We start from the raw sequence: 22,959 nt of genomic DNA on the forward strand, positions 1-22,959 counted from the left end.
TTGTAAGAAACTGAGGCGATGCCACGCTTTGCTGCTACTGCCCTGGGCTGGACTGGAGGGTGGGCACGCCACCCCCCACACACAGACACACCTGGGCAAAGCCACAGGCGCTGGGCAGGGCAGGTTGGATGGGAGCAGGTGCCTCAGAGGGCCACCAGGACTTGGGGTCAGGTGCAATGGCTGAGTGGGCTCAGAACTGCCCCCACCAGTAGAGCCCCCCACGGTAGTGCGGGCTGCCCATTTCTTCAGCCCTTGGGCAGCCCTCATTCCTACACAAACCAACCTCAGCTTACAGCCTGGTGCCTCACCGCTACCTGGAACCTCACCAGCTACCTGGAGCAGGGGGCATCGCAGTGGCCTTCGCCACCCTCCTCTGAGTTGGAAAACCTCTTTAGTGCCAACTGTGGAGCAAAAGGCAGCTCACCCCTGGGCAGGCAACCCCCACCCCCGCCAGCCCATGTCCCAGCCCCGCCACCTCCACCTAGCCAACTGGGCCACCTGGCCCTGGCAGCCACCCCCTCCCACCAAGCCCTCCTGGCCTGCATACCCCTCACCCCACACCTCACCCAGGGCCCCTGCCCTCAGGGGCTGCAAGGGAAACTCCATCCCAACTCTCACCCGGAGCTGCTATAGGCAGAGCCCAGCACTGAGAGGGTCTCCCTGCCCACACCAGGCCACGTCCCCCCACTGATCTGGAAGTGAAGGCCCAGGGGACATGGGGGGAGGAGGGCGTTGGTGGTTGGAAAAAGTTAGTGCCTTGGGTGGGGGAAGCCAGGACTCATGACTGGGAGGGACAGGAAGGGGGCATAACAGCCCTGCCCCATCTGTGGGAGCCTGAGGGCCCAGCTGGGGCAAGCGCCCTCCCCACCAGCAGCCCCCAGATGTGGGGTCAGGATGCCTGGCCTCTGTGTCCTAGAAGGGACCCTCCTGTGGTCTTTGTCTTGATCTTTCTTAATAAACGGTGCTATCCCCGCCAGGGCTGTCTCCTGTGTCTCTTACTAGGGCTGGACTTGTGGTACCTGAGAGGGGGCCAGGGTGGGGCAAAGCAGGGAGGTCTGGGAGTGAAGCAAGGCAGCTTCAGGTGAGCAAAGGCCCTACTCCCTGCCCTTCACTGAGCCAGCCGAGTGCTAGCCACCGTGCAAGTTGCAGGGCCAGCTGTCTCCTTTGGTCTTTATGACCCTGTAAGGCAGGAATCATCCCATTTTCCAGAAGAGCAGACTGAGTCTCAGAGAGTGATGTGATCTGCCCAAGGTTATACAGCCCTGTGGTGGGTGGGGCGGAACCCAGGGACTGTCCAACCCCAGAGCCCACTCTCCTTCCTCTGATGCCCACAGCCTCTCTAGGGATGTCCTCCCTGACCCTGGAAAGCTGGCTCACTCAGCCGCAGCCCCCCAGGGGCCACCTGGCCAGGACATGGGTAACAGATGGTGCAGCTGGGGCACAGGCCTTGGGCACCAGCCCGCCGGGCCAGCCAGCTGGAGGAGCAACAGCACCAGAGGAGGCCGATGAGGAGGCCGGCAGAGGCTAGGAGCAGCGAGGAGGCCAGCGCCACCCCCTGCAGCCGGGGGCCTGCGGAAAGAAAGAGAGTCCACTCAGGCCTCAGCCTGGGCCTGCTGCCCCCATCTGTCACTGGAGAGGGACAAGTGTCATCTTGGTGAGAGGAGCGGGCGCAGGTGGTAACCAGGAGCCATCTACCTTCTGGAGCTGCATCCTGTCCTGCAGGGTCGCTGCCTGCTGGAGGACTCCTCCCAGCTGCAATCCCCAGGGGGCCTGGAGACCCAAGAGCTGGGGAAAGAGTCAGGGGCTGGGAGGTACCATCGGCCATCCTCCCTGCCTGGCTGGGCACCGGAGAGGGACCTGCAGTGGGAAATAATAGAGCCAACACACAGAACTGCCCCTTCGGGGCCTGATTATGTCTCATTTAGTCCTCCCCAAACCACCTAGAGAGTGTTACTATTTTCATCATACAGATAAGAGAAGTGAGGCACAGAGAGGTTCAGTCACTTGCCAAGGTCACACAGCTGAAAGTGATAGGGGTGGATTTAAACTCACAGTCTAGCTCCAGGGGCTGAGGTTTCTGAACAGAGCTACTTCCCAAGGAGTATATACATATACTGAACATTTCCTGTGCCCAAAGAACCACACTCTGGGCTGGGGCCCTTTACCCACAATGTTTCACTCAAAGTTCATGACAAATCTGAAGGTTAGGCTTATCATGCCCAGTTTACAGATAAGGAAACGGAAACATAGAGAGGTTGACTCTTCTACTAATTCGACTAGTATTTTTCCATCATTTACTATGCCCAAGGCAATGCTCTAGGGACAGTGAGCAAAACAGATGAAAGTGTCTTCATGGAGCTGGCATTTTCGTGTGAGGAGACACAAAACACAAATAGTACGTCAGATGGAGATAAACGAAGCAGGGAAAAGGTCAGGACATGCTGGCGAGCAGCAGGGTTGCTACTTTTTCTAATTGTGATAAACTATACAAAATCAAATTTATCATTTTTACCATTTTTAAGTGCACAGTTCAGCAGCATTAACTACCTTCATATTATTGTGCAGCCATTAACAGCATTCATCTCCAAAACTGCTTTCATCTGGTAAAGCTGAAACTCTGTACGCATTTAACAATAACTCCCCATTCCCCCTCCCCCCCAGCCCCTGACAACCCTCCTTCTACCTTCCGCCTCTATGATTTTCACTGCTCTAGGGGTCTCATATAAGTGGAACTTATCCTTCTATGGCTGGCTTATTTCACTTGGCATAATGTCCTCAAGGTTCATCCATGTTGTAGCCTGTATCCGAACTTCCTTCCTTTTTAGGGCTGAATGATACTTCACTTTGTGGACATACCACATTCTGTTTACCATGTTTTTCTTTCAATGGACACAGGGTTGCTACTGTTAAGTAAAGGGGTCAGGAAGAAGCTCACTGAGAGGGTGAAGGTTAAGCAGAGACCCGCAGAAGGCAAAGGCATGAGCATGTAAATCTCGGAGGAAAGCTCTCCAGGCGGAGGAAAGCATGAATGCAGAGACCAGAGGCAGGACCAGACTGGAGCGTGGAAGGAGCTGCAGAGGCCAGAGTGGAGGAGCCAAGGGAGCTGGAGAGCAGGTGGGAGGTGACCGGCCAGGTGACGCAGGGCTGGGGTGGCACCCCTGGGAGGCTTGCATGGGCTGAGTGAGGAGTGTAGGGGGTTCTGTGCAGGAGTGATGCAATCCGACTTGGTGTTTTTAAAGGCTCCTCTGGCTGGGGAGCTTAACTCCCTTATGTGTGGGCTGCATGTGGTGACTTCCTTCCAAAGAGGACAGTGTTGAGAGAGGATGCAGAAAGTGTAAAAGCGGAGAAACCTACAAACACAACCTCAGCCCAGTGATCCAGGCCAACATCAGCCTCATTACATCATGTCAGTGATTAACTGTGCTGGTCGGGCGCAATGTGATGTGAATGGTACTTTACCTCTTTGGTCTTCCTCCTGATAACCCATCACTCCACTCTCATCACGAGGAAAATATCAGCCTAAATCTGACAATGTGGATGGGTGGGTTATGGGCTGAGGGGAAGAAAGGGGGATGCAGGGGGGACTGTGGATCACGAGCTCAGTTTTAGGCAAGTTAACTCTGAGAACTGCCTACACATCCATGTGGCGATGCCCAGGAGGGAGGTGGTTATGTAACTAGAGTTCAAAGACAAGTCCAGCTGGGGATACAGTGTAAAGGAGACCATGGAGAACAGGTGTGGCGGTAACTTAGTCTGTATCGTCTGTCCATCTACAGAGATCATTTCTGGTTATGTTACTCGCTGACTATAACCTTGGGCAAGTTATTTCTCCTCCTTAGGCCTGGCTTTCCCCATCAGTAAAATGTGGGAGTCCAGTTGGGTCAATGGTTTTCAAAGTAATTCTTGAGGATCAAACTCAAGTCTCTCCTTTGAGACATCAGTCAGCCAGGGCCTGGGCCCCACCATGTCCAGTTAAACAGAGCTTCTCTCTGTGATGCCTGGGTTCTCTGTGCAAGGGTCCATTTAGGGAAAGCTTCTACCACTAACACATTTGAAAGCAGCTGGATTAGATCATCTCTAGCATCATTCTCATCCTAACATCCTCTGATCATCAGGCAGTCTGGTCTAAACAGATTGCCCACTTCTGTGCTTCAACTTGCTCCCTCCTGCTGAACCCCTGCCTCCAGCCTCCCCTCTGAGGCCCTGCCCCAGGGAAGGGGAGTCAGAACCAGCCTCCATTCTAGCTGCTCAGCTGGGCCCAGGCCACATCCATCACTGACCTGTGCAGTCAGCTGGTGGCCTGGAAGCCTGGTCACTGCCGTCACCACAGTTGTCCATGCCCCAGCGATCACACACCAGGCTCTGGGGGATGCACCTGCCATTCCGACACGGGAAGTAGGCACCACAGGATCCTGGGGCTGAGAAGGGAATCATGAGATGAGGAGCGCAGGCAGCAAGAGATGTGTGGGTCTACAGTGAGGGAATGTGGGAGGCGTGAGCAGGAGAGGCTGTTTCTGTGTGCATACAGATGCAAGTATGGATGAGCATTTCATGGGAGACAGGTGTATCATCATGAAGATGATGATGGTGATGGTGATGGTGATGGTGATAATGGTTCCTAACATCTACTGAGTTCCTGTTCCAGGCCAGGCAGGGTTTGCATCCCAGCTCATGAAGTTCTCACAATAACCCTGTGGGGTCAATATTGTTACCAACCCCATTTGAGAGAGGAGAAGACTGAGGCACAGGGAGGTTTACAGGGAGGTTAGGTCACTAGCTCAAGGCCACACAGCTTGTATCTAAGCAACACAGTAGGAATTCAGTCCCATGATCACAACACTGTGGTACCCAGTGTGTGTAAGTATGTGTGAGCTCAGGGAACCTGAACACGCCAAGCAAATCCTCACTCGTGGCTCTACACCTGCCATCAGCTCAGCCTGGTGTTCTCTTCCCCAAGTAACTGCATGGCTAGCTCCCTTTAGGTCTCCGCTCAAATATCATCTCATCGGAAGGCCTCCCCTCACCTCCAAGGATTTAGGGTACAAATTTTATGTTTCCTCCAGTGCCAGAGACACTAATGGGGAAGAGCGAGAGAACCTAAAATCCAAAATTCAGACCATGCCCAATTCCAGGAAAGAAGAAAGGTGGGACTTGACTGAGACATGAGACAGAACGGGACACTCTCTGACCAGCTCAAGTTGAAGTGCTGTCCAGGGCTGGGCATGTCCGGGTCCAGCTCCTGGTGAACCCGTGTTGGCGCTCACAGCCCCTCATGTTCTTGTCTCAAAGTGCTCACAATTCCATGTTTAATTCTTCAGTCTGGATATTTTGCCAAAGAAGGCAATAAAGCTTCTCTGTGGTTTTGGAAACTGGGCTTTGGCAGCTCATCTGCTGTAACAACAGTGAATGTCTCCAGCCCTGGGGGAACCTGCAGAGACTAAAGCCTTGACTCAGTGTCAGCAGAGGACAAACTCCAGCAGTTAAATCCCAGCTGCTCCACTTGTGAGTGCCTGCGGCACTTTGCTTAACCTCCCGGAGCCTGTTTCTCATCTATAAATATGAGAGTAAGAGCACTAGCCAGACAGAGCTGCTGTGAGGAACAGATGAGATGTGGCATGGGAAGGGCCAAAGGCAATGCTTAATAAGAGATTATTGTTAATGTCTTGTTAAATTCTTGCTCAAGTGGGTTTCTGTCACTTACAATCACGAGAATCCTAACTTGGCCCCTCTGCAATCATCTGAAAGGCTGACCTGGGAAAGAGGAGCCAGCGCATAAACATGAGTGAGTTGTATCAGTGTGCAAGACAGTATTGTGTGTGTCTGAGGTGTGTGTGTGATGTGAACCGTGTCAGTGTGCAGTTTGTGAGGTATGTGGGTTGTGTGCTACAGTGCCTGTGAGGCATGTGGGTGTGCAAGGATTTCTGTGCATGAGGTGTGAGTTGTGGACATGCGCAGTGTGTGTGGGTGGGTGTCAGGGTGTGAGGTGTGTAAGTGTGTGGGAATTGCGTGGGAGTTGTGTGTGAACAGGCGAGGGGGCTGGTATGCACATCCATGGAAGTCAGATTTATGGAGTTGGTTCTTGGGATCTGGAATGTCCCTTACTGTAACCCCAGAACCCTGACACCAAGTGTCACCTCCTCCCCTCTCTGAGGAACCAGCCCGTCCATTCTTGGTATCCCCAGGGCTCCAGCCCCAACCCACCTAACCGGAAAGAGGTGACTTCGCCCACGAAGTCCACGCGGGGCTGGCGGCCTCGGGTGACCAGACGCAGACCCAGAAAGTCCCCAGAGGACGCCACCGGAGCCGGGATGGTCAGGCCGCAGAGCGGGGCCCCGAGGGGCCGGGGCGCCCCCGGCGGGCCCTCGTAGAACTGCAGGTAGGACCCGAAGGCGCAAGGATCGGCCTGCCCCGCGGAGGAGGCGTTGGGCGCCGCCGGGGTCAGGCTGTAGACCAGGAAGAAGCGGAACTGGAAGCGGATCCTGTCGCCGGGGGCCGCCGCGCGCAGCCAGAGCCCGCAGTCAGTGTCCGGGGCCACGAAGTAGAAGCGGCGCGACGCGGGGTGCGAGCGCAGCAGCAGCCCGTCCCCCTGCCACGTCTGGCCGCACAGGTCCACCAGGTCGGCTGCAGCGAAAAGCACGCACGCTGGTCCCGAGGTTCCAAGCCTGACGCTGCCCGCTCCCTCCCCACCCACTCCCACGGTGTGTGACCCCAAGGGGGTCACTCACCCTCTCTGAGCCCCAGTTTTCTTGTCGGGAAATGAGAATAATTAAGCAATCTCAGACTTTTGGTGAGGATTTTAAAAAATTAATTCAAGTCCTCAATCTCTTCTTCAAAACCCCTAGGATATGTTCCAGAATTTTCCAGATATTAGAAAGATGGTATGATGCAGCCCCAAATGGAGTCTGCCACAGCCCTTCATGCTCAAACACATTTTTCTAGAGCAATCGTAGAGAACATTTTCCCTAAGTAGGACAAATAAAGACAATAAGCAGCCTCCTGTCAGTTCCAGTCAGGTGTTGCCAGTAAGTTAGTTTAAGAACACACTTTGGTTTTCAGAAAGTTTCTTATTTCGAAGTGGAGACCTTAAGGATCCTGGGCATGTGTGGGTTCAGTGCTTAGGACAATGCCTGGCATTTAGTGAGTGTTACAGAAGTGTTAGCTTTTAACTTATTCAAGGATGGGGTAGACACGGTTGAGCACCTGTCCCAGCCAACACCCATCCCGTGTTTCTCTTTGCTAAAAGACCTTTAATTTCCCTCCGTATCAGGAAGCAACATGCTAGCACCCTCTCCCCACCCTCTGCCCCCTCACTGGCCTAAACCAAACCTTGTAATCTTAATTCATCTTAATTCTATTTGCCAGATTTAGGGATTGGCATGTGATCTGATTCTGGCCGATGAGATTTAAAGAGAGGTTTGCTGAAGGTTCCTGGGAAACATTTACCTCCCTGATTTAACAAAAGTGGGGGAGGGGTTGGGGAGAACTGTGTGATGAGGAGCCCCTTTTTCTTCCTGCTTGAAAGAGGATGCAGTGCCCAGAGTTGCAGCAGCCATTTTGCAAGGATGAGGTCATGAGAATTACAGAGAAGTCCTGACACAGTTGAGCTGCTGAATTAACCATTTCTGGAATCACTTATGGCCACTCTTCTTAAGTGAAATAATAAATGTCTTTATGCCTTATGGTTTAAGCTCCATTTAGTTTGGTATATGTTACTTACAGCCCAAAACACCCTCACTCATACAGAGTTGTGAGGATTAATGAAATAACATATAAGTACTCAAACCATCTCTGATTTTTATAAGGATAGAGAGGGAACAGGAGGTGGCTTTCCTGGTGCATGGTAGGGACACCAGTGGTGCTTGAGGACAAGACGGGATGTGGGTCTTTGGCGGAGACTAGGGGCACCAGTGGTGCTTGAGGACAAGACGGGATGTGGGTCTTTGGGGGAGACATTCTCCATTAAGGCTTAGGATTTTAGAGCATCTTCTCATATCTGTGTAGACATACTAAACCCAGAACCTGCCCTGGAGGCACACAGGGCAGGGGGAGGTTTAGAGAATGGGTGAACTGAGCACCTTCTACATGCTAGGCGCTGTCTGTCTTGCATGGTTCGTCTCATCTTATATACACAATAATAATAGTCCCTTAAGGGGCAGGGACCTATTATTCTTCCCATTTTATTGCTGAAGAAACCTAGACTTAGAGGGTGAAATAGTGATGTCAAGGGTAGAAATGTAGGAAGAGGCAGAGTGAGCGTGTGAACTCAGGGCCTCCTGACCCCAAAGCCCACAGTGTTTTCCATTGCCAGACCCAAGGGCTGCCCCACCTGCCCCCAGACCCCTGCTTCCAGGTGACTTGGAGTTTGAGCCACCCAGAGGGGTTGGGGTGGACTTGGGGCTATCAGGTAAGACCAGGTACCAGGTCTCCCAGCCTCCCCCAACTCAAGGGATCCCAGCCCATTCGGGTGAGTGCTGACTGGGGAAACAAAATCTCTAAGGGTGGTGGGGCCTGAATCTCCCACCTGCCCCAGCCAAGCCCCCTCATACTCACCTGTGTGCAGAGCAGAGGCCATCAGGCCGGCTGCCCCGAGCAGGAGCAGCCTTTGGGGCAACAGTAGAGGACAGGCTTCCATCCAGGCCCTCCTGTGCCCAGCAATAAGGCAGACCTGCGGAATCCTCAGTGTGGGGTCTTGGGGAGACTGGGGTGTAGGGGCCCTGGCTAGGCCAGGGGAGAGGCTGGCAGGACACAAGGAGCAGGGGAGGCAAGTGCACCCATGCCTCTGATCTCTTCACAGTGATGTTTGTGCTCCCCGTTCCGGATCCTCCTTCAGATCAGGATTGTGTCTAGGGTTGCCATGGAGATTTGGGGCTGGGGCTGGAGCCTGGGGAGAGAAGGCGGGGAGGATGTCTGCTCATCCCCTGCCAGACAGGAACCAGGAAACTCAGATCTGGTTTAGCTAGAAGGCTTCTGGGACAGAGACCCATAGCCTCAGAGAGCTGCTGCCTTGCTGGATAAGCTGGTACCTTACGGTTGAGCTTAAGGGAGGCCCAGGACACCAAAGGTTCTCTCTGAGGGCCTAGGGAGGCAGCAAGTGGTGAAGGAGCCCTGGACCAGGAGTCGGCTCTATAACAAAGTATTCCTGCCACAGGGCCTTTGCACTCACAGTTCCTCTGCCTGCAGTGCTCTTCTCCCATAGCAGTCTGGGGCTTCCTTCTTTAGGTCATTCAGATTTCAAGCTCGCATGTCACCTCCTCAGACCACATTTCCCTGACCACTTCTCAGTCTGAATCAGTGCTTACCCTCCTTGTCACTCAATCACATCTCCCCAAATTTATCTTAGCACTCACTGGAATTATTTTGCTTATTTATATCTATCTAATTGTATGTACTGTCCATTGGCACCCATAAAAACTGTGTTCCATGAGTGTCTTGATCTCTGAAGCCCTCGGCCATAGCACAGTGCCTGGCACAGAGCAGGCATCCAGGAAATAAGAATATATGTGTGGCGTTGAGCAAATGGTCTCCCTTTTTCTGCATTTTACGTCTTTATGTGTAAAAGAAAGGGCTTGGATCGTTTTGGCCTTTTTCAAAACTTGCTATTAGTACAAGAATTTTTTTTTCAAAAGGCATCTTATGTAGAATCTTAATAGATAAAACTGAAACTTTTCAAATCTCAGTTTCTCCATCTGTAAAATGGGATAATGATAGTTCCAACTTCATAGGTATGTTATAAGGAGTAAGAAACTTGAAACAAACAGGGTACTTAGAATAGTGTCTACCACGTATTAAAGTGCCCAATGCCTGTCAGGCCAAATGATGACTCTTAACATCATCATTATTTAAATAGAGGTCTTCCATGTTTCAAGTCTCCAGTACCAACATTTGAGACGCCCTCTCAGAGTCCAAGGACTCTATCGTTAAAACCACTGGTCCCACTGCTCTCTAATGCTCTCCCTTCTAGAGCTGACATTTGATGTAACCTTGATATCCTACCGCATATGATATCCAAGGCTAGACCTTGGGGGACTCCAAGAAGACTTAAGTCTACCTTCGGCAGGAGTGGATTTACCATGAAACTCATGAAGCTTACACTTCAGGACATATTATTTGCATGGGATTATAGATTTTTATAAAATTTGCAAAAAGTAAGCGATTTTAACCACAATCATTTCAGATTACTATCTCTTTCCACCGCAATCTCCTCCATCACATCTCTCTTCATGTCAGATGGCCACAGCCATTTTTGAAATCCGGCTGAGGAGAGGTGGCTTGGGGATGTGTATAATTATGGGGTCTTAGCTCCTTCCAGGCACAGCTTTATGATTTCTAAATGCCCCAGAATGCCTTCCAAAAATACTCCTAATGCCCGCTGTGCCATCTATTCTGATGTTGTGATGTGAAGATGCAGAACCAGAGATCATTATTATGCCTGGCCTCGGTGGTGGGAGGTTATTGGAGGAGAAATAAGGTTTGAAATACATGAAGCCAGAAGCTATTCCATGGAAAATCCTTTGAAATATTAAAACTCACATAGGTAAGAAATTTGATAGAGTTTATCCTAAGTTTGACAACAATCCTTAAGAGAACAATCTTACTAATAATTGCAAAGCTGAAGAGAAAAAAATCTAAATGATCACTAACAAAAAACTAATTCTGTTTAATCTGCTAAAGGAAAGCCTGAATCATCTTTTTAGACCTGTTATAGAAAATATCACACATTGTTGTCACATTTGTGATAAAAAGGTGTGCAGCCAAAAAAAGTAAGGAAAAAGTGTTATAGAAGAGTGTTAGGCAGATGATTAGTTTAAAATATGCTATTATTTTGAATTTATATTGTTTATGGTTTTTGTTAGTTTTTTAAACTCTAAAAGTTGCCGGGATTTCATTGGCTGTGAATAGAGTAGCATATACATCTCATCTGTATTGACCAAGAGCCAAGTTGATAAAGGCAAACTGTCCTGGTGTAACCGAGCAGGACCCTATGAGGCGTTCCTGGGACAGCCCCTCTCCCCTGTCCTCCCTCTGCCTCTTGTCTATAGAAACCTTTAGCCTCCTGGGCCTTCCCCAAGTTCCAAAGAATACATTTAATCAGAGGGGTAAGAAAATGCACTAAAAAAGGAAAACAGTCAAGCAAGACAAAATAATAACAGTTTAGTCATTAAACAAAGTCAAGGACCTTTAGTTTCTCCTCAAGGACTACAGATAATATTCTGAGCCATATCCTTTGAGCTGTTTTGCAGTTACCCAAACCTCTACCAACTGGAAGAAATTAACTGTATGCTGCCCACAAGCACGTAAACCCCAGACTGGTTGGAACCAGAAGGCTGATGATGTTGACTCCAGGTGACCTCACCCCAGCCAGTCAGAAGAATGTCCACGAGCTGATCACACACCCCTCATCCTGTCTTTAAAAACCCTTCCCTGAAAGCCACTGGGGAGTTCAGGCCTTTTGAGCACTAGCTATGTGCACTCTTTGCTTGGTACCCTGCCATAAACATTGCACTTTCCTTCACCATGACCCCGGGTCAGTAGATTGCTTTCCTGCACCCAGGGAGGGGACCCAATTATGAATCGGTAACACTGGGGCTTGCCCATACATACTGTGTGATGGGATATCTGCAATCTGCCATGAAGAACTGGCTCTGTGGATATTGTAACAGACATGCCATTTGGAAAAAGGATGGGCTGGAGAAATTGGAATCTTTATCCAGCTTGCCTACGGGAGATGAGCCGTGTCTGTAGACCAAGGACAGGCTGAGCTGCACTACTTGCTCAGGACAAGAGATGCTTTACCGAGGCATTATCCAGGACAGGATGTGCATGGTGGAAGGTGCCTACCATCTGGGTGAACATAGCGGGTCTTCTTGCTGCGGTTTGTCTTCTGAAACATACACTTCAAACTTTTGTTCATCCCTTCAGAACAAGATGGAGAAAGATCTCCTTGGTAATGCAAAGAATGAAGATGATTAATAGCACTTGTGCTTCCTGACACTGGAAATGTCAGCATGAAGAACTTGCTTTGAGAGAAAACTAGTATTAATGAAAGTGCAGTTTGGTCTAAAGCAAGTTCTTCATGCTGACATTTCCATTTCCTAGGTAGCAAAAGGTGTGACTGGAATGGAATGGAATAAGTCTTATGAGAAAGCAGAGCTTTTCTTTGCAGGTGTTTTGAAGGAGTAATTAGGCAATTAGCAGTTTTCTTTAAATTCTTTGAAGATGCTAAGCCCTGATAGAATGCTCTGGGATATGGGTTTGGAACATTTTGTTCTCAGGCTTTACAGCAGTTTCTGTTTTCCCCTGTAGCAGGTGGAAAGCTATCCTGGCCTAATGGAAAGGCAGAGCACGTAATCAGAGCACAGGTTACATGTCGTTGCCCACACAGCTTTGCTATTTAGGTGCTCAAGTTCATTTTCTCAACTAAAAAACAATTAAGTATTGTTACACTTTGTAAAATAGTGTTTGCCCCCTGACAAGATGAAATCTCACAAGATCTAAAGGAAAGTTTACCACCTGCCTTAAAAATTATAATATGCAAAACAACGGGGAAATTATAATATGCATCAGTTATTCAGATTTAATACATAGAACTAGACATTTCTACTTGTAAATAGCAGTAAATACACTGGTAGATGAAGCATGAGGCCAATGAGACAGATTTAAAGAAATTTTATTTTTCTCTCAGTACACAAAGTTGGTGTTGCTTTCAAAGTCAAATATAAACCTGTCAAAGTACTTTTGTTGGTTCCTTAAAAGCACCAGGGAACAAACTGATGTCTCCCTGAATTAAAAACTTCATGTAAATTCAGAAAAAAAAAAGTTGTTGGGATTTTTTTTTTCTTATCCTAAATAAATACTCATTTTGAAACCTGGTTTTGTGTTTACAATTTCGTATTTTTAAAGAGGGCCCTCAAACTGTCTGTGCTTCAGGACCCAAAAACCTGGCCCTCAGGCAGCTCTCAGCCTGGTAGGGGCTTCAGATTAAACAAACAAACAAGCAAATAAATAAAAACAACCTTTAAATAAATTCCAATCTTAACAGGAACATGAGGTACCCTGGGAAGTCAGGAAAGGCTTCCCAGAGAAGGGCACTTCTGTGTTGGGCCTTGAAGGATGCATAGGACTCTCCATGCAGAACTGTATTAAATGTAGTAATAGTAACTTCCTGGCCCTTTGACTGGGCTCTGTGCCTGAAACATCCCTGCTTTTCATGAATTCCATGTAGACCTTTTCATATCTCTAGCAACCACTTCTTAAGTGTTTACAACACTCCAGTCACAGGCTGTAAGCTTGTCACATGCTTTATCACACATAATTGTCACAATGAACCTACAAAGAGGGCATGCTTATGAGCCTCATTTAAAGGATGAGCAATCATGGTACAGAGAATGATAATATATAAGGTTGGTAAATAAGGGGGTAGAATATTTCCCCAGGTCCCATTTCCTAGCTCTGTGACCCTTAAACAAGTGACTTACCCTCTCTGTGCCTCAGTTTTCTCATCTATAAAATAGGGACAATACTAAATATCCTACTGTATTGTTGGGAAGATTAAATTAAAAGAAGGATGTAAAATCATTTTTCAAATATCCCTGACATCTGTTTCCAGCATTGGAGATACATTATGGAACAAAATAAATGAGAATTCCACCCTTGCTGAACTTACATTCCAGAGAAGGATAAAGGACAAAAATGTATGGTGTGTTGAATAGTGATAAATATTAAGAAAAAAAAAAACATAAAGCAAGGCCAGGAGATGTGAAATGTCAGAGAGATGTTGCAATTTTGATAGGATAGCCCGGGAAAGCCTCAAAAAGAACTGTCTTTCAAGAGCTGAAGAAAGTGAGGGAACCAGTCATGCAGTTCTTTTAAAAATATACTAGGTAAAGGGAATAGCAAGTGCAAAGTTCCTGAGGCAGGAGCATGCCCAGCACAAGCAACAACAGTGTGGAGTGAGTGCAGCAACGCAGAGGATGAATGGAGATAAGTCAGATCATGTAGGGGCCTCGAGGTTATTTAGGGACTTTGCCTTTTTCTCTGACTGAAATGAGAACCATTGGGCAAGGCCAGATGCTGCAGGACCAGACTGGAAATTATTTTAATAAGTCTAGAACTGATGGTGGCCTGAACCAGGATCGTGAGAAGTAGTCAGATTCTGGACATATTTTGAAGGTACAGCCAATAGGATTTGTTGACAGACTGGACTTGGTGTGAAGGAAATAAAATGAGTCAAGGATGGCACCCTGGGACTTAACCTTAGCATCTCAAAAGATGGAGTTGCCATAACTGGGATGGGGAGAATAGTGAGAGGAGCAGGGCAGGGGGAGGATGAGGAGCTCAGTTTTAGACACGTTTGGATTAAGATGCCCCTTGTCCATTTCGGTGGAGATGACAAGTCAAGGTTGGGTCTCCAAGTCTGGGGTTCAGGAGGGAAGTGTGAACTGGGGATATAATTTGGGGAATAGTCAGCACGTGGATAATATGTAAAGCCACAAGACGAGGCGAGACTGCCGCAGGAGTGAGCATAGAGAGAAGAGGAGAGGACCAAATGGCTTGGACAGTGCCTAACCCTTCTGGGGAATTCAGCTCGTACCCATAGTGCTAGAGAAAATGTCCACTAGGGGGCAGTCAAAGCCAACATGAGGATGAGGAATGAGGAAACGTGAAGCGCACTCTAGAAACTGCCCCTGGGAGGCTGCAGGATGCTATCTATTCAGCTTAAGGGCCAGAGATGATGGCAGCTCACCAAGTACTCAGCATCTTGGGATTGAGGCATCAGTCTCGTCACTACATGTTTCAGATAACTCTAGAGAAGGACAATTGTCCCACCCAATCAGCACACCCTTGTTATTCTGTAGGATGGGTGAACCAGACTGGACATTTCCAAGGGCTCTTTCCCCTTAGCTCTTTGAGTCCTGGATATGGGCTGATGTTCCTGCATCAAGGCTGTCACTTCTCATCTGTCAAATTCTTCCACGCAACTTACAGTTTGATAAGCTACTATCAAATAACTATTCATTTATGACAATTCCAAGCCTGGTTCACTCCAGAAAAGCTCTGAGGCAGGTATAATCATCTCATTTTATAGATGAAGAAGCCAAGTCCAGAGAGATTAGGAGCCTTGTTCAAAGTAGCCCCGGAAACAGGAGGCAAAGTTAGGTGCCCATTTCCAAGGGTCTCGGGACCCCATTCTCTTTCTATTACGTCATCCCACTTTGACTTTGAGTCCAAAAGTGACTGACTGGCCCTGCACTAGGAGCTTAAGGATAGGGGTAAAGGACACACCTCTGCCTTTAAGCAGCGCAGGGCCTAGGAGACACTCACAACAAAAGTACATTTCTGCATTATAAGAGACAGGGCAGAGGAAACACAGCCTCTGCTGGAGCAGAGAACATGGAAAATAATAAAATAATAAGAACTAATAAAATGAATAGCTAATAATTTATTAACAACATTATTATTAAGGATAAGTTAATCATAATTTACTGAGTGCTTTCTGTTTGCCCGGGACTGTTGTCATGCATTGGCTCATTTGCTTGTCACAATAATGCCATGAAGTAAGTACTATAATCATCCCCATTTTACAGATGAAGATGTTGAGACACAGGGCTACTAAGTGTAACTTGGAAGTGGGGAAGCAATCTGGCTAACCAGAGGAGGAATTTTCTGAGCTGAAGTCTCGGTACAACCTGGCCAGATGAGGAGAGGGTCACCAGTGTCCCAGGCAGACGGAGAAGCGTGTACCAAGTAGAGAAGGCTTGGGAGAGCCCACTGTTGTAGTTTCTACCCTGAGAAAGTGGCCCCTTCTGGTCACAGTGGACTCAGCTCCCACACAGGCCAGGCATGGCATGAAGATTCAATTCACAGCCAGAATGCGCAGAGTCGGAGCTTGAATTCAGGGTCTTGCTGACTTCCAAGTCCATGGTCTTTCCAGGATAACAATGTTAGGCAAGATTTGTCAACCCTGAGTCCTGTGGGGAGATAGTTCTTCCCTTTCCATGATCCACATTTTAGCAAAGGTTGTTAATGCCCCACAACACAAAATTCAAGGATGAAATAATGAGATCAGAGTCATTTTTACTGAACTAGAGAAAGAAGACATAATGAGGTGAACCTAAGCCCTAACAAGTCATTAGAGGGGCCTGAAGAAAAATGAAGAGTGACAGCAGAAATAAAAATAAAGTGAAATATAACGTGCAAAATAAAACAAAATGCACAAAAATTAGCATGAGCTCTTATATAACACATTAGAAATCCCTGAAAGGATCTCTATATATCCAAGAAAATAATGTCTACCATAGATACTAGTAATATGTTTTTTTGTAATGCTAATATCTCCAGGTCACCAGATCACTGAGCCCAATTTGCAATTACTTGGTAAGGAAAACAACAGACATTTCAGAAACTACCTGGGATGTACAAATAGCCTATTACCGGCAAGGATTTGAGAATGTTAAATTCCCTTAGACTTTATTACATATGTATCACAGGGGCAGATTGAAAATATACAATAACTTGAACAGATAAACTCATAAAATATTTAGAATTAAAAGGATGGACAGTTGCCTACCATAAAATTGTAGAAGGGAGTAACTTAGTTAAGATTTTAAGTAAAATCTGGTCATTAGAGTAGAATCAATTAATGAACAGATAAAGGACATAGCCTAGGATTAAAAAAAAAAAAAAAGTAGCCCTGGTGGGAAGGGAAATAGCTCAGTGGTAGAGCACATGCCTAGTATGCATGAGGTCCTGGGCTCAATCCTCATGTATCTCCATTTAAATTTTTTTTAAAAGTAGGAAAAAAAAGAAAAAAATAGCCCCTAAAATTTTTAGGATTACTTATTTGCCTATTGGAGAAAACATATTCTATGTTAGTCTTTTACAATATATCAAATCATTAGGGAAAAGAAGCCCAAGACTTTCCAAAAGGGTCAGAGAGCAGACATCCTCAGATGAACTAAAGAGGGCAGTATGGCATCATCACCCTGAGCACCTGCGTCACTGGAGAAGACAGACTGCAAGGACTTGTGGACACGCAGATGGGTCACTGTCAGTTAGACTTTGAGAATCAGGCAGCGTACTATTTCGGCCTATTAAACAAAGATATTTTCTTTTCTTTTTTTTCCCCCTCCCCCTCTTTTATTGACATATAATTGACTTAAAATATTATATGTTTTATGTATAAAACATCAACATTTTTATACATTGCAAAATGATCACCACGATAAAGACATTTTCTGATAGAGAAAACTAGCCCAAAAGGAAAAAAAAAAAAACTGGTTGCATTCTTTATAATGTAAAGACTGTTGGTTACCCCAAAATAAGAACCAAGTTACTCATCTCAGCACAACCTAGACTCAGTCCTGACCAAACCTACCAAGTCCTACTCATCTAAAATGGAAATGGTAGGGGGAAGGTATAGCTCCTGGGTTCAATCCCCAGTACCTCCTCTAAAAATAAATAAATAAACCTAATTACCTCCCCCCAATAAAATAAATACATTCAAAAATAAAATGGAAATAGTATATAAGGGAAAGGACAAAGCAGGGTCCTCTGTTGAGGAGGCAGCATCTCAGCCTTGTTAGACCTGCCCCATGAGCAGAGAGGGCAGGGAACATCTCAGCCACCACCCTGGAGATGCAACCTCTTCTGAGCTGGAGCTGGGGCTGTGCCAGTGATGTGATGGTTCAAGGATGGCAGTGTCTCACTCACACCAAAAGGGATCAAATGGAAAGCAGCAGCCTTAATTTCAACCACAGGGGACACCCTGGCAGGTGGAGGGATGAACAAGTCAGCCCAATATGATGATGAATTAAAATCAGTTCAGTTGCCAATAAGTCATAGCTTACAGAAAGGAGATCCTAAAGTTATCTTGAGTTCTGATCCATGGGCAGTAGCCAATGGCCTGATAATTTGGTGCTCAAAGTGGAAAACAAATGATTGTCTAATAAACAGATAACCAGTATGGAGAAAACCAAAATGAAGGAATATGCATCAGGTTTGACAACCTTACATATTAGGAGACCATGCCTTAGTACCCAGAAAGACAAAACTCAAAAAGGAAATTCTTAGGAAGTAGATAAATTAACTGGAAATATAACATCAAAAATGGTTAACTGACAAAGTATTAGCTAGATGGGTTCCCCAAACAAATGGACGTTTGGGCCCAAACTCATCAATTAAATGATCAAGGGAGAGAGTCCTAAAACAGCACGTGCTTAAACATTGTCAAATCTGCCCACCTTTTCCCATATTATTTGACAACAGAAAAGGGGGCAAACAATCCAAAGAGCTAGCAGAGGGTTAATCTGGTGGGTAGACTACATCGAAGCCATGACTGAGTCACAAGGGAAACAGAAATGCCTGTAGAAGTTACTTCTTCAGGACTGGGATTTGCATAGATGCTAAATCCACAATACCAGACACCTGTTAGTGCCTCTGGAAGTGCCCAGACCACAGAGTCAAACCAGGCAATAAACTTTACAGTAAAGAAACTGGTCTAGGCCAATAAGAAGGAAATCATATGCCTCATAGTCCTACAGCATCAGGAACGGTAATAAGTTTAATGAGCTACTAAGGAAAAACCTAAATCCAGAGTAGGTAGGAAATAAATGAAAGATTGAACAGTGTTCTGATAGAGTAAGTCATCCAAATTACAAAATAAACAACTATCCTGACATCCTAGAGCTATTCAAACTGATACAGGAAGGGGGGGGGCGGTGAGGATCCTTGGATTCCCGCAGGAAAGAATTCAAGAGACAGCCATAGGCTGAGTAAAAGTAGATTTATTTAGAGAGATGTACACTGGTGGAGGTGGGGGAGTTAAAGAAAAGGTGGATACACACTCCACAGAGTGCAGGCTGTCTCAAGGCAAGAGAGAAAGCCACCATGAGGTACCCTGTTGCTAGTTTTTATAAGCTAACAAGTGAGAGCTTATTCCAATTACTATAGGGAAGGGGCGGGGATACCCAGGAACTGGGCCAAGGCCCTCTCTTTGACCTTTTACGGTTAGCTTCAGAACTGTCATGGCACCTTGGGTGTGGGTGTGTCCTTCACCATGCTAGTACATTACAATGTGTATAGTGAAGCCCAAAGTCCACTGGAGGTGGAATCTTCTGGCATCTTGGGCCTCCAGGTCTACTGGGAGTTGGGTCTTCCACCATCGGGGTACTAATTGCTGTGTCATTCCTTTAATAGCTGTGTTCTGCCCCCTCCCCTCCTGTCTCAAAACAATATAACCTACTTGAAACCCAGCAGGTTTGTCCCCCATAAATTAGCCCCCTAATGAAGGCTTTTCAGAAAAAAGGCTTCAGCCTCCTAGGCCTCCCCAGAGTTCCAAAGGGCAGATTCAAACAGTTGCTAACCAGGGAAGGGAGGGAGCACAGAAAGAAAGGAGGAGCAGTGAATAAACAATAGTGCAGCCTTGGGGCAGGGTCCTGGTTCCTCCTCAAGGGATATGCATAACAATATCTTTGAGGCCTGATGCTAGAACTAAGCACCCCCCCCACACACACACACAGATGGAGGAGGGTAAATTCAGGCTGAGGACCAGGTTCCTAGAATGCCACCCTGTTATCTCACCATCAACCAATCAGAAGAAAGTCACACATCCTGTAGACTTCACCTCAAATTTTTTTCACCCGAAATTTTGTCTTTAAAAACTCTTACCCAAAAACCATCCAGGAGTTCAAGTTTTTTAAGTTCTAGCTGCCCATTCTTCTTGCTTGGTCCTTGCTAAAAAGCTTTTTCTGCTTCAAACTCCAGCGTTTTGGGTTGTTTGGCCTCATTGTCCGTCGGGCACATGAACTTAGGCTTGGTAACACTATAATCAAGTTTAAAGACATTAAAGATTATGGGGGAATAATAATACAAATACAAGATACTTATGGCTTCTCTTTCAGAATAGAAAAGCGTTTACATTGACAACTCTCAGTAAGTTTATTATAACCATCTGAATTATCTGACAGTGTGCACCCAGTTTTCCTGTAAATAAACTGAACATAACCTAACAAGTGGATGTTATGAAATGGAGCAGGACCCTGTGGTGACCTCCCAGGTCCAAATCCTTTCCCTGTCCCCCTTCTCTGGTCTGTAGGAAATAACCCTCATTCAGCCTCCCAGGCCTTCCTTGAGTACCTAAGGGCAGATTCAAACAGTTGCTAATCAGGGAAGGGAGGGAGCACAGAAACAAAGGGAGACCAGTCAGGAAACAATAGTGCAGCCTCAAGGAACAGACACAACAGTATCTTTGAGTTCTTCTGCAGGGACTAAGGCCCCCACCCAGGTGGAGGATGGTAACCTCAGGCTGGGCCCAAGATTCCTGGAGCACTGCCCTGTTACCTCACCAATCAGAAGGAAGTCACACCCTGCAGCCCTCACCCCATATTTTGCCTGCTTAAAAACTTCTCCCCAAAAACCTTTAGGGAGTTTGGGTTTTTTGAGCAAAAGCCACCTATTCTCCTTGCTCGGCCCTACAATAAACATTTCTCTGCAACAAACTGGCATTTTGGTTTGTTTGGCCTCACTGTGGGTCAGGTACACGAACTTGCGTTCAATCACAGTCACAGCCTGACTGTGAAGATGATGAACACCCTGTTTGGATCAAACAATCATCAGATGCAGATCATGGACGTTTTACGATAACCAAAATACATCCTTTTAGTCCACCTAAAACTGTCATGAGAAAAAAAAAGCAATGGTCCAGTTTCACATGCAAGGAAAGAAAGTCTTGTGACCCCCTCAGATGACACAGATGAGGTCAACATGATCTCAAGGGATCTCAAATGGGGAAACTCACCCCATTCACTCAGAATAATGTCAATAGAAACAGAGCACCCACGTGGGCCCGTGTGGGCCTGAGACTTAAAACGTCACCTCACAGGCATCTAAGAGCAGACCCAACAGGAACGATGTTGCCTTCCTCAGGGGAGACAAGTGAACTAAAACATGGGGAAGATTTACAACATCATCAAAGGGTTCAGGGCCATTAGCAAGATTGGAAAAAAAAAAAACCAAACAGGCTTAAGAGTGGATATCACAAATACTCATGGATGCTGGGCATGGTAAGCTGAAGAGAAACACAGAACAGTTACAACTAAGTTGTAATGGAGTTATGTCTTTTCCAGGCTTGGCTAGACTATGTGCCATGGGCATTTAGGGGTCTCTTGACATGACTTCAGTGATTGTACACATTGCAATGTTATCAAATACTTAACAAATATGCCTCGTTTGCTATGATTTTGATTATATTGATTCGGATATATTGTAAAGCTTAGTGTGACAGAGTCAGGGGGTGAGCATGTGTTTATGAATTATGTTCTGAGTTTGACCACAGCATCTTATTGTTTCCAGCTGTTGAGGGCTGCCCGCATTCCGGTGAAGGCCAGCTCACATCTTAAAAGTGTCAAAATATTAGGGTTGCTTCATTTGTATTTCTGTAAAACCTACAGCCTAATGGGTGAGGTGGCAAGAGCCAGTATGTACAGTAATCGTATCAAGGATCAACAGTTTTCTTTTTCACTGGAACCACCATCTTCCAGTAACTCTCCAAAATGACCAGCACAAAGGGAAAGAAGAGAGACACCCGCTATATGTTTTCCAGGCTTTTTGGAAAACATGGAGTTGTTCCTTTGGCCACATACATGCGAATCTGTAAGAAAGGTAATACTGTGGACATCAGGGGAATGAGTACTGTTCAAAAAGGCATGCCCCACAAATGTTGCCATGGGAAAACTAGGAAACTCTACAATGTACCCAGGACACTGTTGGCATTATTGTAAACAAACAAGTTAAGGGTGGGATTCTTGCCAAAAGAATTAACGTGCATGATGAGCATGTTAAGCACTCTAAGAGCCAAGAAAGCTTCCTGAAACGAGTGAAGGAAAATGATCAGAAAAAGAAGGAAGCCAAAGAGAAAGGTACTTGGGTTCAGTTGAAGCGCCAGCCTGCTCCATCCAGAGAAACGCACTTCTTGAGAACCAATGGAAAGGAGCCTGAACTGTTGGAACCCATTCCTTATGAATTCATGGCATGATGAGTGTAAAGAAAATAAAAGACCTGGACTGTAAAAAAAAAAAAAAAAGAGAAAGAAAAGAGGATCACCACATTAGGGCTTGCTAAATTGCCTATGTGAAATAAAATTCGCATTTTATGGCAAGGCAAGAAAATTGTAAACATAAAAATTTTTTCCAAATTCCCTTTGGCCTCCTCTCTCTCCACTGTGCATTGTGTATCTGCATTATGCATCAATCAAACCTCCCCCTCTGCAGAAATACCTGCTCAGTCATAAAGAGTAACATTCTCTTAGCATCAACAAGACAACTCCTTAAAAGATAATATTCCTTCACATGACCCACCAGGATGATGCTTAGATCTGGATTGTGTAAATTGCCAATAATATATCATTTCATGTACAGCCCTCTGTCTCATCAAACTTACATAACTGCGCCTTGATTTCTAACTGACAGAACAGTTCCCAGAGCTTCCTGAGATGCTCTTCTGGGGTTAAATCCTCAAATTTGGCCTGAACAAATTAGAGAGAAGACATAATAGCAAGCAAGTAAAGAAGAACATGGTCACTTCAGATGTTATCAATGTTAGGAGACAAGCAGGGACTTAACAGTTGAGGGTGAGAGAGTGTTACCAAATTAGGTCGCATGGATCTCTACATGGGTCCTAGCCTGGCTGAGGCTCCCCTCTGCCTTGGTGGGGAATGTGTTTTTTCCATTTGGGTTTGTGCAGCCAAAAATGATTCTGAGGCTGAGAATGAAGCAGCACAAGCTTTATCCAAAGGCTAGAGAATGGGGAAACAGGAACTTAGCTCACAAATCAACTTCCCACCGGGGGTACAATTAAGGCAAAATTTTAAGGGCAAGGTTAACGAGGTGGTGGTATATTCATTGGTTTTCTAGGAATAGGTGGAGTTCTTCCTGGAACTGGGGTGTCACCTCTTTTCTGCCCTTG

At 46.5% G+C, this 22,959-nt stretch overlaps 2 protein-coding genes and 1 pseudogene across 5 annotated transcripts in view; 2 read left to right on the top strand and 1 right to left on the bottom strand.

Annotated features, from left to right (window-relative positions):
- Positions 1 to 976, top strand: part of HSPG2 (heparan sulfate proteoglycan 2) — a 98,005-nt gene extending 97,029 nt beyond the window's left edge. For all 4 annotated transcript variants that reach the window (XM_064493950.1, XM_064493951.1, XM_064493952.1 and 1 more), the window contains one exon: positions 289 to 976. The gene's annotated coding sequence lies outside the window, so the exon portion shown is untranslated. The remainder of the gene's footprint in view (positions 1 to 288) is intronic.
- A 363-nt stretch (positions 977 to 1,339) lies between these two features.
- On the bottom strand, positions 1,340 to 8,632 carry LDLRAD2 (low density lipoprotein receptor class A domain containing 2). Its single transcript, XM_064493324.1, has 5 exons — positions 8,551 to 8,632; positions 6,202 to 6,621; positions 4,281 to 4,412; positions 1,666 to 1,857; positions 1,340 to 1,569 (listed from the first exon to the last, which is right to left on the bottom strand). The coding sequence occupies exons 1-5, from the start codon at positions 8,630 to 8,632 to the stop codon at positions 1,340 to 1,342; spliced, it is 1,056 nt and encodes a 351-aa protein (XP_064349394.1).
- A 12,916-nt stretch (positions 8,633 to 21,548) lies between these two features.
- Positions 21,549 to 22,030, top strand: LOC116156706 (large ribosomal subunit protein eL21-like; annotated as a pseudogene).
- The last annotated feature ends 929 nt before the right edge of the window (positions 22,031 to 22,959 follow it).

Source organism: Camelus dromedarius, chromosome 14, assembly GCF_036321535.1.
Source record: "Camelus dromedarius isolate mCamDro1 chromosome 14, mCamDro1.pat, whole genome shotgun sequence".
In the NCBI taxonomy this organism is placed as follows: domain Eukaryota; kingdom Metazoa; phylum Chordata; class Mammalia; order Artiodactyla; family Camelidae; genus Camelus; species Camelus dromedarius.

Coding starts and splice junctions, on each gene's coding strand:
- LDLRAD2 (XM_064493324.1), bottom strand. CDS start 8,632: ATGGAAGCCTGTCCTCTACTGTTGCCCCAAAGGCTGCTCCTGCTCGGG. Junction 4,413..6,201: donor AGTCACCTCTTTCCGGTTAG/GTGGGTTGGGGC, acceptor TCTCAGCCCCAG/GATCCTGTGGTGCCTACTTC. Junction 1,570..1,665: donor CCTGGTTACCACCTGCGCCC/GCTCCTCTCACC, acceptor TTCTTTCCGCAG/GCCCCCGGCTGCAGGGGGTG.